Consider the following 16,532-nt stretch of genomic DNA (forward strand, 5'->3'; position numbering starts at 1 on the left):
AGTTCACATTTTCATCACTTGCGCTATTCATAACATTCACGTGTACCGTGTGCGGCCGGTAAACGCATGGGCAATGATTTCTCATGGGGAAGTGTTGCTGAAAGAGTCGCTTCTGTGTGAGAGGATGATCTCGTCCACAAATACAAAAGGCGGCATGTGGAGCGATCGGTTGACTGAATGTACCAGTTAGAGCGTCGTCTTCGAAGATAACTGCACGGTTATTCGTAGCATCGGCGAGCACTGTTTCATGCAACAAGTTGTGAGTTTTCGCAGTTTTATTGATCATATCCAGCCGCTAACTGCTCTTCAGCAATGTTATCGTATGGAAAGTGAAGGACGAATGAGCAAAACATGTCTGTCTAATAAGATCGGTGCGTCGTTAATGAGGCAATATACTGCGGAACCATAGTCAAAGATCTTGGAAATTTTGAGCCGTTGCCTCTGAGGTTCGACCACACGTGCATCCCTGACAAGGAAACAGTGGATTATTAAGTGGTAAGTTTAGAAAGAAACAGAGAGCTCCTGGTACTGTTAGAACCGGCAAGACAATTGGTCTGAGTAACGTAATGAATGCCATTATCATTTATGCACGGAACTTCTGTCCAATCTTTGTTTTTACTAGAAATAAGATGATCCCAAAAACATCACAGACATTGTCGACTAAAAATTGCCGATGAGAATTAACATTACACTTTACTCGGCAAACGAGATAGAAGAAGAATTCTATGTTGACAAGACTTCGTTCTTAACCATTGTGATTGTTGCTGCTCTTTCCAAGAAAGGTAAGGGCTGAGGTAAGGGCAGGTAAAGATAGTTTCTCATTAATGTGTTTGTTCTTACAGTAGTTTTTTACACTGATTGTTTGGCATTAGTTTTGCCGAGTGTCGTTGTTAAAGCTTACCACTTAGAAATTCTAGAGAGATTATCGGCAAGGCGTTATGGCAAAGGATGAGTCTAGAGCGGTGTTTTCAATAGCGATCCAAAATAATGAAATAAGATAGTTTCACCCACCCAATATAACACCACAATCAAAATATGTTCCGTGTAACCATTGTTTTTTGCGTTTTGTGTAATGCTACTTAATCCATTAGGCATTGGTTCAGGCGGGCCGGCTATCATGATGAATTGAAATACATCTACATTCGAATTTGAAGATAGACTACCACGTTTTCCTAAATTTGATAGGCAAACACAGTTACCCACTGTGTTATCATAGAATTATACCGCATAATAATAAAAGCTAAGCATAAATACAAGTCATGACAGCAAGCGAATTAAAAATTACTATTGCTTTTATACCTATCTGGGTGCTCTGGACATTCGGGAGCTAGCTCTTTTTTTTTTTAGAAACAGCTGAACGTCTTACATGCAGTATATTTTATTTATAGAATTCAAGTCAATTTTTTTATTTATTTTTTTAAATTTCTTAAAATATTTAACTTATGTCAACGATGCAAGAAGGCAAAATCAAATAGCTGGTGCCATTCAATGCTATATATTGGGTTTTTGAAAGGTATTGACCGTTTCGAAGCCAAAATTTAACTAATATTTTTTATATTTTTCCCATTCTGATCAATGATTTTATTCCACGTTTAACACCATAATCCAATCACTGTAGAACCTTTCATAATGTACGATTCCTTTCTAATGCCACCAAACACATAACGCTCCTCTTTGGCGCCGGTCTGGGCATCTCCACAGACTGTGAAGTACATTTTTTGAAAATATATATATACATGCTTTTACTTACACACGTTTTGCGACCCTTATTATACTTTTAATACTTGATGGATTAACACATTGAAGTCGATTTTTCTCTTTTATGGAATGTGCCCGATTTCACCTAATATATTCGCTAGTGAGACACATGAAATGGTTTTAATTAAATTAGATCAAGTGAATAGAGCCTAAATTTCCAAAGAGAGCCTTTCCGTTAGTTTCGTTTGGAACCCAAGCAGTATGTAGGGCGATTCTATAGACACACTGAAGTGAGTAGAAAAAATATGGAAAAACTATGTAACGTTGGAAGAAGGGTTGGAAGCAGAGTGGACGGCGAAAGAAGACGTTATGTTGAATGGCTATTATCCTTGTTACTCGACGTAGTGACATAGAACAATTGTAAAGGATTATCGATCAATTAAATTACTGTGAATCGCCTAATTTCGCAATCCTTTTGTTAAGAAGAGTATAACCATATTCAGAAATCGCTGAACTTATCGCTAGTTAAAGACTCCTGTAAAGGCTTCTATGGAGAGAATTAATTAAATAGTGCAAAATATGCTATTATTTTTATTTTTTTTTGCAGAATCCTACCGGGTTGTCTGAGTCAATATAAAGAATGTCGGTTACTTCTGGAGCGATTGGGCGCTCTGTCCTTTTACAGGGTGCAGAGGAGGTGGAAGATCTGAAAAATTGTCGTTACACAAATCGCAAGCCTAATATATGGGACAGAGTGACATTTGGCTTTCTAACAGGGTAAGATAAATGAGACCTATTAACACAATATAAAATCCTGTAATAGGTAGCTTCATGTTATTATTTTCACTTTTGTCTTGCTTCCTTGAAGTGTTGCAGTTATGAAATTTCCTTTTATTGACACAAAATACAAAAAAGACACAAAACGTCTATATGCGTAAGGCGACATTGAGGTAACGGCTGCATAGATTATACATTTGGATCTTGTCTTAGATGAGCGACTTTTTTAAAGATGTTCTTATATATATATGTGTGTGTGTGTATATGATTATTTATTTTCGATTAACCAGTCGAACTACAGCCGCACTTGCAGCTATGAGTATACACAAATGTATACCAAATAATAACTGCAATTCTAATGTCCTGATGAGTGTTACCGCTAAGAATTCAATTTAACAGTCTTATGTGTATAATTTCTACTGTGATCGGATCTTGGTATAATCAACTGCATTATAAAGGATAATCTTGAAAGGGTCGTGGGGTACCATTCAAGCCAGGGATCTCAACCCTCTTCACACGTTATTCACTGCCGAAGACGCCTCCAATAAACTGCTTCGTCTATGGAGCAAAAAGTATAATCGTTTTCGACATAGAGATGGGTAAGTAAATAGAAAAATATATTTTATTACGTCATACTGCATTACAAATGTATTGATATACTTCAGAGACAAAGATTTATGCGATTTATTGTGGGTACATTTTAGATGCACAGAAAGACCTTATCCAAAAAACGAATCTATAAGTGTCAAAGATCATGGTTTCGCTTCAACGCTTCTGACAAGGAACCTTTTCACAGTTTTCCGGAAACCTAAGTTGTTAGCACGCTTTCACAAGAGCAGATTCGCTCTCGATAAAACTATATAGCACCAATATAAAGAACGTTGAATATGAATAAAATGTTACATAAATAAACAGTGTTCGCATTCGTGTGTTTTTTTTTATTCCGATGCAAGCAATGACACGGTACATGACGACCCCGCCGATGGTGCTGATATTGAGGTGCTCATCCGGCCTGACGCAAAGCCGACAAAAATTAATATGGTGTGGCTAATCTTCAGAACATTTTGGCCACACTTCTTATTTGCCTTTTTCTGCAAGATCCTCCAGATGTTTATAGATCTTATACCACCATACCTCATCGGGTATGTTATATTTTAACTATTATATGAAAAAAAAGCTACAGCTCTACACGTCATATATGAACAAAGGCAATAAAAGAGTGACCCGTACTGTAGAATCAACTACGACGCCGTTAAGCCTGAGTTTATTACTCTTTGAATGTCCAATCCCTAATGGAGTCACATGCATGCAAGGACCTTAACCGCTTGATTACCAGGAATCTGTTTGCAATTAATGATTTCAAGTGGCTTTTGCCTGGATTGCAAATAATGTATTAGGCTAGATGACAAAAGCATTAGGGGTCAGAGCCCTTGTTTTTAATCATATCAGCGTTGTCCGCCAAGCTTCAGTCTCAGATAAATTCCTATTACCTCATTCATACCACTGTCGAGCAGCCGTTTGTTGGACTTCCTGGAGAACGAAGAACAGCCTCAATATTACGGTTATGGGGTTGCCGGCGTTCTCTTCCTTGCGCAGCAAACATCGTCATTTCTGCAGGCGCATATTTACGGGACTCTATTTAATATAGGCATCAAGTGTCGTTCAGGATTTTCATCTGTGATTTATCAAAAGGTAAGTAGATAGGATATCTAGGACATGTTCACTATGTGCGATTGGGAAATTATAATTCTTGCTTAAAAAAACAAAGGACATAACACAGTACATATATGCTCCCCTCACAAATATAAGTAAATAACATATACACGTGAATGCTACAAGAGTCACCCAATGCAATATTCATGTAACAACGAGACCTTACTGCTTGAATATCAAGTCAGGTTTAGAGATCAAGACAATTTAAAGGGCTTCGGATAGGTTGAAACTAAGTTGCAGCTTAAAAAATCTTGCCTGCTATTTTCGTCATACGAATATAGGAAAACATTAGTAGATATTTGTAGAAGATATTAGTAGAAATTACCGCTGAACTTGAGTTAGGCTCCATGCTGCACTTGTTATAGAACAATTACAAATTACAATGCATGGTAGAAATCTTTTTGTGAAATCAAAGATGAGATTTACGTTATCATTAATTGAACTATGAATGTATTAATTAGTAATTATTCTTATGTTCAAATAGGCATTGGTCTGATCGCCCTACAATTTTTTTTTGTTTCGGTTGCAGGCATTACGTCTTTCATCGAAGTCTAGTAAGGAATTTTCGACGGGTGATATCATCAATTTAGTTTCTGTTGACCTCGAAAATGTCATGTGGAGTACGACCATGTCCGTGTGTCTTTGGGGATCACCCATAAATGTATGCACTAAGTTTAAGTTATTAAAGCTTATTATTTACAACAAGCTTACATATATGAGTGATTTGCAGTTTTTATAAAAAATAATACATGTTTTCGTTATACATATATAGGCAGACATATAGAATACATTATATCCTTATTATACATTCATGATTTTTTTAAATGACGTTTTGCAATTTTCTAATCTGTGTACCGACATAATCCCCGTGTTACAGATGCTTCTTACCTTTGTCATGATATATCAGTATCTTGGGATCTATTCGTTGGCGGCAGCCGTGGCAATCGTTTTATTTGCCCCTTTTTCCGCTCTCATGGCTAAAATTGAGTCTGCCCTCCAGGATAAGCACATGAAGAAAAAGGATGAACGCATCGAACTACTCACTGAACTGTTCAACAATATCAAGGTAATTTATATGGGCATAATGTTGTTGATAAAAGTTGCGCAGCATCCAGTAGAGGAAAAAACATGAACCTTAAGATAGATTAGGCGACATATAAGCCTAAACCCTAAAAAAAATTCCCAATTATAATTAAATGTTTATCGACCATCCCTTAGCTAAACAGGCTTAACCCAAAGTAAACCTATCTTCTAAGGCTTCTTTTGTATTCTGGTGACGGTTATGACTTGACTACCTTATTCTTAGGTTATTAAATTGTATGCGTGGGAGAATTCATTTATGGACCGAGTGAAAAATATTCGTACGGAGGAATCACGGCTCATGTACATCTATTTAGGAGCCTGCAACGCGTTTGGATTCGTATGGAACTGTTTTCCTTTTATCGTGAGTAGTCTCGCTTCTATTTCTTATGATGCACATAAATAGGTTATTCATCCTGGTAAAAGAAAATATCTCGTACAAATCCTAAAAATCACGTTTATAAACTATACTTTTAAAAAAAGCAGCACAACTTTTCTTCTTAACGCTGGTGCTCGTTGATTACAAAATTTGGGACTTTTACACATTGGTGTGAAAGATGGTATAACGGGCATATTTTTGCTTAAAAAACTTTTGTCGGTATTTGTCATGTATTCTAACCCGAATAAACACAATATGTTTCAGATCTCCGCTGCTGCTCTGGGCGCCTATATTTTCCTCAACACGTCCACCTTTCCGTCACCGAAGATGGTTTGATTATTTATTGAATTAAAGTCTGTGTGTACCTTTGTGTGCACTAGATAGCGTCTGAAAGACGGAAGTTGACCTTTTATTTAGTTGCACGAAGTATTTTCTTGACGAGAAATTCTTAAATGTGCAAATATTTGCTTATAGTTGTATTAATTGCTTAAATAATTTATAAAGACTAAAGTAGTTTTTATAATTAGCATCAGACTTACGAGTGCTAACTAAAGTAGGGCCATGTGCAAGAAGACAATGAAATTATTAAAGTAGAGTTCATATTGTACATAAATTACATTTTATTCTAATACCTAGTTTTCGACAATTTCAGGTTCTCGTGTCTCTCTCGTACTTCAGTAACATGCGCTTCGATCTGACCGCCTTTCCATACGCTGTGTCGTCGACGGTTAAGGCGGTCGTCTCATTAAAAAGAATCCGAAAATTCCTCGAGGCAGATGAGGTATGTTAACTTAGTTGCGCACATTTTCATTAAAAACTGCCACTTGATAACGTAGTCAGTTGATAGGCTGGAGATTTTTTTACTTAAATTTAGTTCCACATATTACTAGACTTAACTTTCTGCTTTGGTAGATGTAACATGAAAATCCTCAAACCGTTATGTGACTGTCTAGAGTCCTTTGCCCTGTTCTATATACATATATAGTACACTACATACAAAGTAACTCGATTATATGTTAAAAATTACATAGAATTGTGGAAAGCAAGCTAGTTCTACAGCTTTCTAATAAAAAAAAAAGTTTAATTTAGGTTTTTTATCCCCTTCAAGGTACTCTCACGACCAGAAAATGTGGTGAAACTGATTAACATAAATGAATACTATGAACGTAAATTGAGGCAAATTACCCTGAAATGTGTAACAGGTAGACCCATGTGTTATCCAAGAGGACGGCTTAGACGAAAACGAAGAAATCGCATTGAAAAACGCGACGTTCGCATGGACAGATGAGGATGATTCGATTCTAAGTGATGTCAGTCTTTCTATTAAGAAAGGCGAACTCGTCGCCGTTGTGGGTTCGGTAGCCGCAGGAAAATCGTCATTGATCCAGGCCATTATTGGGGAAATGAACTTAATATCAGGATCCATACACAAAAAGCGAACGGTAAATTGGCTCACAAGTGGCCCACATAATGTGTCCCCAATGAAGCAACCACAAAGCTGATGAAATAGTTCGATAACTACATATCCTCCTTTATTATATAACGATGTGCATTTGTATCTGTCATAATTATATTTACACTCATAAAGCTCGTTTGATTAAACTTATGTGGTCTTTGTGATATTCGCTTCTCTTGCTCTTTTCCCGATTGCCAGTCCCAGATTGCCTATGTACCTCAGCAGGCATGGATTCTTAATAACACGATCCGAAAAAACATACTATTTGATCAGCCATATCGAGGCTCCGCTTATCAGGATATTGTACGAAAATGCTGTCTTATACCCGATCTAAAAACATTGCCTGCTGGCGATGGAACGGAAATCGGAGAGAAAGGAATAAATCTCTCGGGAGGCCAGAAGCAGCGAGTCTCGCTTGCTAGAGCTGTCTACCATGATGTAAGTCAGGGCCATTGCGTACTCTTGAGTCGAGTTATCTTGGCTATTTAACAAAAATACTTCTAACGATTTTTGGAAGATAAGATAACAACAAAGAGTTGGATTGAATCTTAAAAACGAATCTAGGCTATCTATTCAGCTTAAAAAAAAGCTAATAACGTTCTTAGGCTCTTGGCGTCTGGCTTAAATAAATACTTTTAAAGCATATTCTTCAGACATATCGCTGCAATACCCAACATTAATCAATTTGCCTGTTATCGCAGGCAAAGCCGTCTCAACTACTCGTTGACGCGTAAATACTACTAGAATATTTGTCACATTAAGTCTACTAGTACGCACCTCAGTTGTTGAGCTTGGTTGATATTGATTCCGTTTTCGCTTGTTACTTTTATAGGCCGACATTTACCTTCTGGATGATCCATTAAGTGCTGTCGATGCACATGTCGCACAATCACTGTTTAACGACATCATCGGCCCAACGGGGCTGCTACGAAACAAGACACGTCTTCTCGTCACGCATTCAATAGCCTTCTTGCCGAAAGTTGATAGGATTATTGTCCTAGAGGAGGGCCGTGTTACCCATCAAGGGACGTACCCAGAAATTATGAAGGGTAACGTCCATCTTAAGGAACTAATTGAGACACACGCTAAACCCGATATTGACGATACTCTCCCACCATCATATTCTACGTATGATGGAAATATCAAACTAGAAATGGCCGAGCGGTTATCCTTGAATATCAAAGACGATAAACCATTGCTTGTGTAAGTAACTGTTGCAGAATTTACAAAGTAATGTACTGAAGTAAAGTACAAACAAGATTCCGCCTAAAATAAGAAAAGAGAGACACTTGATTGACATTTTGTAGGTGGCTCGACAAGTTCGAGCAAATATTAGATCTTAGGATCAAGGTAGAAATCGGTACCGAACCTATTTTGCAGTTGGTCTTCTACAAACAAAATAAATAAGGACCATAGCAAAACGTTCACCTGGGCTTTTAATTAAACGGAATACATTGTTTTACATAAGTAATTGAAATTGTGCCAAATCATTTTACATTGATCTTAGGGTGATCAAGGAATTAGAACTGCGACAGAAGGCGAAGAGTCAATAAGCAATATAGTATAACAAAGGTGTACTAATAAACCGTAGGTAATATAATGAAATTTAACATCAATTTGTTCTGAATTACTCATAGGCGCAAGCGAACGACCTCAGTCTCGAGTATCAATTCGACAGGAAGTGGCAGCCGGCAACTCTCGGACGTACCGTCAGGTGACGAAACGAGTGTTGATTTTAAAATAAATAGAGCTGACATACCAAGTAACTCGCATTGCAGATTTAGCTTTCTGAATAAAATCTATAAAGTTTTGACACGTTTTGTTTTTATGTAATATATCACTATTACTATCACGCCACATGGGAATCAGTTTGAACTGGAAATAGTTGAATCGTGTTATGTTTACCTATGTGATACAATATTGCCATCCACAAAGCAAGACGCCTGGGAAACCCGAATTGCGGACCTTTGTACCGAAAATATTTTAATGAAACTATTTAATATTTATTGTAAAATATAATTAAACACAATAAATGAGCAGTATTTACCGCAAAGTGATAATAAAGAAACTGTTTTTCCATTTCTTTTGTTTGCCGGATATAGGCCGTATCACAGACGAGGAAGAGGTACAAGTAGGCAAAGTCCGGTGGGCCGTCTACGTCGAGTTCCTTTGGAAATTCGGCATTTTTGGTATCTTCTTTGTGCTTGCCGGTTACATCACATTCAGAGTAAGTACACATATCAAAGGTAGCTTTTGTGGATCGGCACTTGATTTCAGATTGTTTCAGTATTTCATAATATCGATTCCTTTGTAAGCTATTAGTATTTGCTGTTTTGCTGTGTTAACTGTTGTGATCGCGCTTCAGACGGCTGACGCGTTGTCACTTCGGTACATCACGCTTTGGGCGGCCGAGATGCATAAAAATCGTACAAGCAATGAAGACATGTGGCAACATATAGAAGTATACCTCGCATATGGAGGCGTACAAGCCATCTCGATTCTTGTAGGATTAACAGCTCTTTCACTTGGATGCATCTGGACATCAAGCGCACTACACAATAAGATGCTTCTCTCCATACTAAGGGCTCCGATGAACTTCTTTGACTCAACGCCCACCGGCAGAATTCTCAACAGGTAATAATAATATTGTGATGAAATCATTCCTAAACGTGACAACATATTTTATTGATCAGTGCATCTTAATATGCAATTTCACGAAAATAAACAACCAATTGTAATTTTTCTGGTTATTAGTTCATCACTATACTCCGTACCCGCGTATAACCCAAACTAATTCTTACTATTATTTTGTGTCTGGCATCATCATTTAGATTTAGCAGAGACGTTGACGAGCTTGACCTAAATCTGTACTCAACGGCGGATGGATACTTAGAGACGACTGTAGGTCTGACAATTCTGCTGACAATGGTTTGCATTCAAATACCAATTTTTCTCTGTATTCTAGCACCGCTACTCGTACTTTTCCTAATGATTCAGGTAAGTCAAATGCTTAGCTAGCTTGGAATGGAAGGTATTAAAGCCCTTTCCACCATAGCTGCTACCCCCTTTAGGCTCTGTATTATTTGTAAGAATTATAAACGGAGTTAGCCGTTACTACCATTTGTATTTTATCAAAAAAATTAGTGAGATAAAGTAGCAGAAATAAAAGTGACAAATATTCAAAACAGAACTACATAAAGCTTTGGAGATGGCCTACTAAGCATACAGAGGAATCAAATTCCGATTTTATTAGCGAATGTAATTGATTTTATTAAGCACTATTCACTCGTGCTTACAGCAATTCTACATGGCATCTTCCCGTCAAGTGAAACGCCTAAACGCCATTACTAAATCGCCCGTTCTGAACTCGTTCAGCGAAAGCATAGCCGGCACTGTTAGTATTCGAGCATATTCGATGGAGGGTAGTTTCACGGCGCGAAACATGCAGTTGCTCGACAACAATCAAAATTGTATGTTTCACGAGTATAACGGCTACAGGTAGGAAAACCCAGATTTCTCTTGTAACGAACTTTTCTTTGTTCACGTAAACTCTTATGCTTGAATGCTTCAGGTAATATATATATATATATATATATATATGTATATTCTCAGACCAATGTCTAACAGCTACCTATTATATTATATGCGTACGTGCTCTAAACTTATTGTTTGTGAATTCGCTGAAATAAGATCTGATGAGTTATTCGAAGCAGAGCGGCACGATTTATTGATAAAGGTTACTTTTTATTATTGGTGACGTTTCAGATGGTTAGCTATTCGGCTGAACATAATTGGACAGTTAATGGACACAGCTGTGTGTTGCATCTTAGTATTTTTTTCGGTGAAAGCTGAACTCGGTGCATTAATTCTAAGCTACGCTCTCGAGGCTAGTATGGCTCTCACGTGGGTAACAAGACTAGGCGCTCAAGTTGAAAACTCATTGGTATCCGCCGAACGTGTCCTGGAATACGGCAAAACAAAACCTGAAGCCGACTGGGTTGTAAAACAGGAACAGGTAATACAGGTTTCATTGTTGTAGTATTATAATATAATTTTCTTGACATATGATCTAGAAATAACCTATTTAATAGTAACTGGATAGCTCAAAAAGATGCTATCTTTAGAAAAAATAGATGTTCTGGTCATATCTTATTCGATAAACAATTCCCGTGTGTCATGTATAAAGATAGCTGCGTATCTGGCATTGTAGCCTACACTGTTTGAAATTTACCCATACGAGCCACAGCATCGGTTACTTTCAAAGGAAAACCAAATAGAAAATGTTTTTTGTTATTTCCTAGGTGGATCCATCATGGCCGTCCCGAGGAGAAGTTCGTTTCGAAAACTACTCAACCCGATACCGCGAGAATTTAGCCCCCGTGCTACGGGGCATCAATCTGGAGATAAATGCGGGACAGCGTATTGGCATTGTAGGTCGAACAGGTGCTGGTAAAAGCTCACTTACACTCGCCTTGCTAAGAATCATGGAGGCAACTGAGGGCCGAATCTGCATTGATGGAGTGGACATCGCCAAGTATGTCATATTATTTCCTGATTATATTCTTTTCTTTTTACTTATTATAAAGATACTACTGTGTATTTATATATCATCGCAGAATCAGCAGAAGTGATAGGCAGTTTCTGTCGCATTTACTTGAAAAAAATTATATATATATATATAAATATAATTAAGGGCGTCAGTTTAATAAATATAAATCCATAGAATACGTCAATCAGTTAGGTCGATTGTGTCTGTATATGAACGAATATTAAAGTCGTATAAGACGCCGAAGTGTGGAAGGGAATCACATTAGACACGCTCTTTTAGATTAGGTCTGCATACGTTGCGTTCCCGAGTAGCTGTGATACCTCAAGACCCTGTTCTCTTCAAAGGTCCGCTAAGGGATAATGTAGATCCCGAAAATAAATACAGCGACGAGCAGATCTGGACAGCGCTAGAGAAAGCACATCTTAAAACTAAAGACAAACCAATCAGCTATCAAGTGGAAGAAGGTACGTTAAGGGTATTGAGCTTAAAACACAAATTCATAACCTTGGTGAAAATCCTGTATCTATGACACACAACTTTTACGACGCACAAAGTAAGATCATCTCATCAGTTTTTTTTTTAAAAAAAAAAGCAAAATATTTGCGCACTCGAATGAATGAAAACGCAACGAAAAATTTCTCAATAACCGAGCGTTTGTGTACTTACAGGTGGCGCTAACCTTTCAGTCGGCGAGCGCCAGTTGGTGTGTCTTGCGCGAGCCCTCTTGCGACAATCTAATTTGATAATATTGGACGAGGCTACGGCAGCAGTTGATCTGGACACAGACAAACTAATTCAAAAAACAATTCGGGATGATTTTACGGCCTCCACTGTTATTACGATTGCGCATCGACTTCATACTATCTTGGATTACGATAAGTAAGTGCCGTGAATCTTCTCAGTGTCGATGAAGTTCTATAGCACAATCTGGTGTATCTGTACTACGTTTGTGTGTGGCATCTGCTGAACGATGTTCAATTCAAAACTTTTGTGGACGTTGTTGAAACAGGTTTTCCATAATATAACACAATGCTGTCAGGCGTAGTTTGGTCATCCTAGTTAGGCCCAAGTGTGCGATAAGAACCTTCACATCGTATCCTTCATTTTGAGTTCGTTTTTTACAATTATTTTAATTATCTACATTTAAAGCCTATACCCACTAAATTCTGTTGTAATAGATTCGATGACTGTCTGGTATGTTTTGCACATTTCAGGGTTGTGGTACTGGATAAAGGCCAGGTCACCGAAGTAGGCACTCCACAGGAACTTCTTGACAAACACGATGGCATATTCAGCTCAATGGCTAAGGATGCCAATATTAAGACCATTGCAGTAGCGACCTCGTCATCATCGGACTCATCAACCCTATCTGCAAAAATAGTAGAGGAGCCCACGCAAACATTGGAGATTGCGGTACATATTCCGCCTAGTGAAGCATCGGATGCCGCAGATGTAAAGAACAGCGATGAGCAAACTTAGGCGGCTGGTGATAACCACGACATGTGAAAGGACGCTTCGAAGTATATTAGTCAGGCGATGCCTGGGCTTTCAACTCGATCAGAGAAAAAGAGGCTCAGCATGGATGTTAGCATTTTGAAGGTCCCACGAATCTTCAATGTAAACAGATTCCTAAAAAACTTCGCCGGCTCTGAATCGTCAACCTACCGTCGAATATAAGAGCTATTTCTAACCGCGACTTACGTTCAGCCTGAGTCAAATGGTGCGTGTGAAGCCGCACAAATGTAGAGCTGTAATAGTTGGGAAATTAACCCTGTGTCATGAAAATTGTACCCTAACGTAGGAAAAATACTCTGTACTATGTTGCTTACCGTTGCGGTACTACATTAATGTCACCATTTTGCGAGTATTTAATGTCTGAAAACTGCTAATGTCAACTACCACTAATTACAGTTAACCTAAAATCGCTAACTAATGGCGCAGACAATTACCAGGTACACATTCTCGAACTCTAGAATGTGTTAGGGAGAAAAATTTTAAAGAAAAGTTTTGTGACTGATATCTGTAGCATTTTACAATAATAAAAATGGTTATACATATAACCATTTTTATTATATATATATATTGCTAAAAAATTTGAGCTTTAGAAGTTAACTGTATTTGAATATATACGTTTAAGATGCCAATATGTTTCTACAGAACTACAGAGCGTTGTCGTTTTTCAAGAAAAGGCTAATTATGGCTTGAACGCTTGACGTAGTTGTTCCCAAAACGGTATATAGCTGTAATGTTCGTGTAACGGGTTTGATGCAGTGGCCTTCCTTTATTTATACCAAATATATTGAGTACATTATTGAAGACGTTTTTCCAAACATTTCTTTATTTTCTTCCGAAACTGTTTTAAAACCTAAATTGTTTTGAGCCTTTTTCTTCGACACTATTGAACCGTAATCTGCGACCAGAAATAAATAGAAATTTGCAAAACATTATATGATGTCTTCAAAGTACCCATCTGATATAAGCGATATCAGAATTTTGATAACGACTCAACCACAAGTGATTCGTGGAACTGGCTTTACATCAATATGAGTTTGAGTTTCACATTTACTACAATGGCTGGTAAACCAATGTAAGCATCACATGAGAAAACAGCGAAATCACTATAGAACTTCTTCTCTGAGTAGGAAACTGCACCAGTCTCATGCCCGTCATTTTGAAGCGGAACCCACCCAAAAACTGAAAACAAGTTTGCCAACAATACAATGTTGAAAACAGCTTTCAAAAAAAGAAAAAGAACACGTTCAGATCTATTAAGTTAGATAGCAAGTGCGAGTGTGAACCAGAGGTTGACCCCGCTTATTAACTACAGTAGCGGCGGTTTAAGTATCCCAAGTGCAAGACATTGATATCTCGAAAAGCACAGATTTGTATGTATTTTCCTTATTGGACTCCTCCATTGCACTAAACATTTTGTGAGCTCACTCTAGAAGATTGTCAACTGCTCTCTTCAGCGTTCTGGTAAAGATGGTGATGCGCATTTTCTCATATTTCCACTGCTCCTTAGCTGCATTGCGTACGTGAATTACCTCGAGCTTTTGTAGGCCAATGGAGTAGTGGATGTTTGTGTCGTGCATATTGTCACTATTGCATGGCCAAACCAATTCACGCTTTCTAGTTAACGTAAACTGACCTATAAAACACTCGTCCTCCGCACTCACGGCATAGTAAGGCGTGGTACAATACGAGTTAACGATGAAACTCCAGTTCACCCGAAAACCAGCTGCGGGTTATCATAAGCCCCCAACCTGAGAATTACAGCAAAATCAATTACGCTAAAACGTCGTACGCTCGCTCACTTATAAATTTTCACGGGACTTACCTTGAGAGAAACATGTGCACACAGCAATCCAGCAGCTAAGAAGACAGAGTCTAAAGAAAAAGAGAATTTTTTTTTAACTTTCTTTTTAACTTTTTTAAACGTTTTTTTTTTTAACTTGCATTATATGTAAGCTTTCATGCATTCGTCGACGATGTGCTTTAAAAGCAAATCAAATTCACTGGACGCAACTGACGACATGTTGTCCTCCGACAGAAGGAATGGTAGGAAAATACCACAGACGTAAAAAAAATAGAATTTTACTCAAAGTGACAGTTTGACATGATTAAAATAACCATACACAAACAATCGCTTGAAAATGCAGTCTATAAAAGAAAGCAGTAGATCTGAAATATGTCAGTACTCATTATCTAATATTAGCACATACCGTATAGCCGTGCACACCTTCAAAAATCACCGGAAAAGAAAAGTCACGCTCTAATGTCATTCCAACCTTGCTGCAGCGTACAACGGTTCACGTATCTTCCAAGGAAATGACGCTTTAGCCACGTTTCACGTTTAAAATAGAGGAATAAGTTAATGTTCTTCTGCAAAGAAAACTCTCTGTGCATCTATAATGACAAAGATGAGATAGAGCGAACTTATAAAAAATCGATCACAACGATCGATTTTACAAGATTTGTTACTTATTATTTTAATTGGGCAACAGCGTGTAGTCCGCGACGGCATGTTACTTAGAAGTGTTTATTGGATGCGTTTCAACACGGTAAATAAAGCAAAATAAAGCTATGTGAAGCAAATTTTCAGAAGTATTCGTATTGGCATGCGACTTTCACGTAAATCGGGTCAGTTCGCAATCGAAAAAAGAACCGACGATCTGTCAATTGATTCGTCCGTTAAATAAATCAAATATTTGAGTGAAATTCTCGTTTCTGCTATACGCCGCCAAACTTCATCGGATAAAAGTGGTACTCCCTTAATATAATAATATATACCACAATAGTAATAGCAGTTGCTGTCAAAAAAAATATTCTTATATATACTTATATAAAGTATATAGAACATACATAAAATATAATCAAATCCTACGAAGACAGGAGAAGGACGTGCTGTTTGGAACGCTCTGTTATTTCATTTAGCATTTCCTGCGTAGTATGTTTCGGTTCGGGTTTGAATACTTCCGGCTAAAGTTTTTTGAACGGTATTGCTTGTCGGATCTGAATCAACGGCAGTCAGGCTGAATGTTCCCGCTCACGTACGTTCCTGACAGCGGCCTATCCACCTGAAGAAGCGATCTTGAACGCAAAAATGCCTTTTGTAAAAAAACAAAAATAAACGCCTTTTTATAATTAAACAAACAATAAGATACGTCTGTACTATAAATATGCTTGATTCTCGACGAATAGTTTGACTTAAAAAACAAACCCTGAATATCGAAAGTCACCCTCATTTATTTTTGAGACAAATATTTCAAGTTGATAATAACAAGTTATAGTACATTTTGTGTCGAATAAAAACGATTCAACAAAACAAGTAGGCAAAGGGATGGCCATGTCTGGCAAGTCATTACAATCCCAGAGAAGCA

General features: G+C 37.7%; 1 protein-coding gene across 2 annotated transcripts; it reads left to right on the top strand.

Moving 5' to 3' along the window:
- Positions 1-5: 5 nt before the first annotated feature.
- Positions 6-15,747, top strand: LOC111255024 (multidrug resistance-associated protein 1-like). 2 transcript variants are annotated; one of them, XM_022816650.2, is made up of 23 exons: positions 6-495; positions 2,306-2,475; positions 2,934-3,074; positions 3,429-3,617; positions 3,990-4,167; positions 4,718-4,849; positions 5,066-5,254; positions 5,495-5,632; positions 5,912-5,977; positions 6,300-6,428; positions 6,850-7,089; positions 7,302-7,541; positions 7,936-8,306; positions 8,741-8,817; positions 9,206-9,330; positions 9,469-9,737; positions 9,935-10,100; positions 10,402-10,601; positions 10,869-11,118; positions 11,405-11,637; positions 11,932-12,116; positions 12,321-12,531; positions 12,867-15,747. In XM_022816650.2, exons 2-23 carry the CDS (start codon positions 2,339-2,341, stop codon positions 13,129-13,131), a joined length of 4,131 nt encoding a protein of 1,376 aa, XP_022672385.1. In that variant the 5' UTR covers positions 6-495; positions 2,306-2,338; the 3' UTR covers positions 13,132-15,747. The 2 variants fall into 2 exon arrangements, 1 of the variants encoding a protein (XP_022672385.1); XR_015316820.1 differs by lacking the exon at positions 12,867-15,747 and having other exon boundaries at positions 11,937-12,116; positions 12,321-12,460.
- The last annotated feature ends 785 nt before the right edge of the window (positions 15,748-16,532 follow it).

This window comes from Varroa destructor, unplaced genomic scaffold (assembly GCF_002443255.2).
Source record: "Varroa destructor unplaced genomic scaffold, Vdes_3.0 BEIS01000007.1, whole genome shotgun sequence".
Taxonomy (NCBI): domain Eukaryota; kingdom Metazoa; phylum Arthropoda; class Arachnida; order Mesostigmata; family Varroidae; genus Varroa; species Varroa destructor.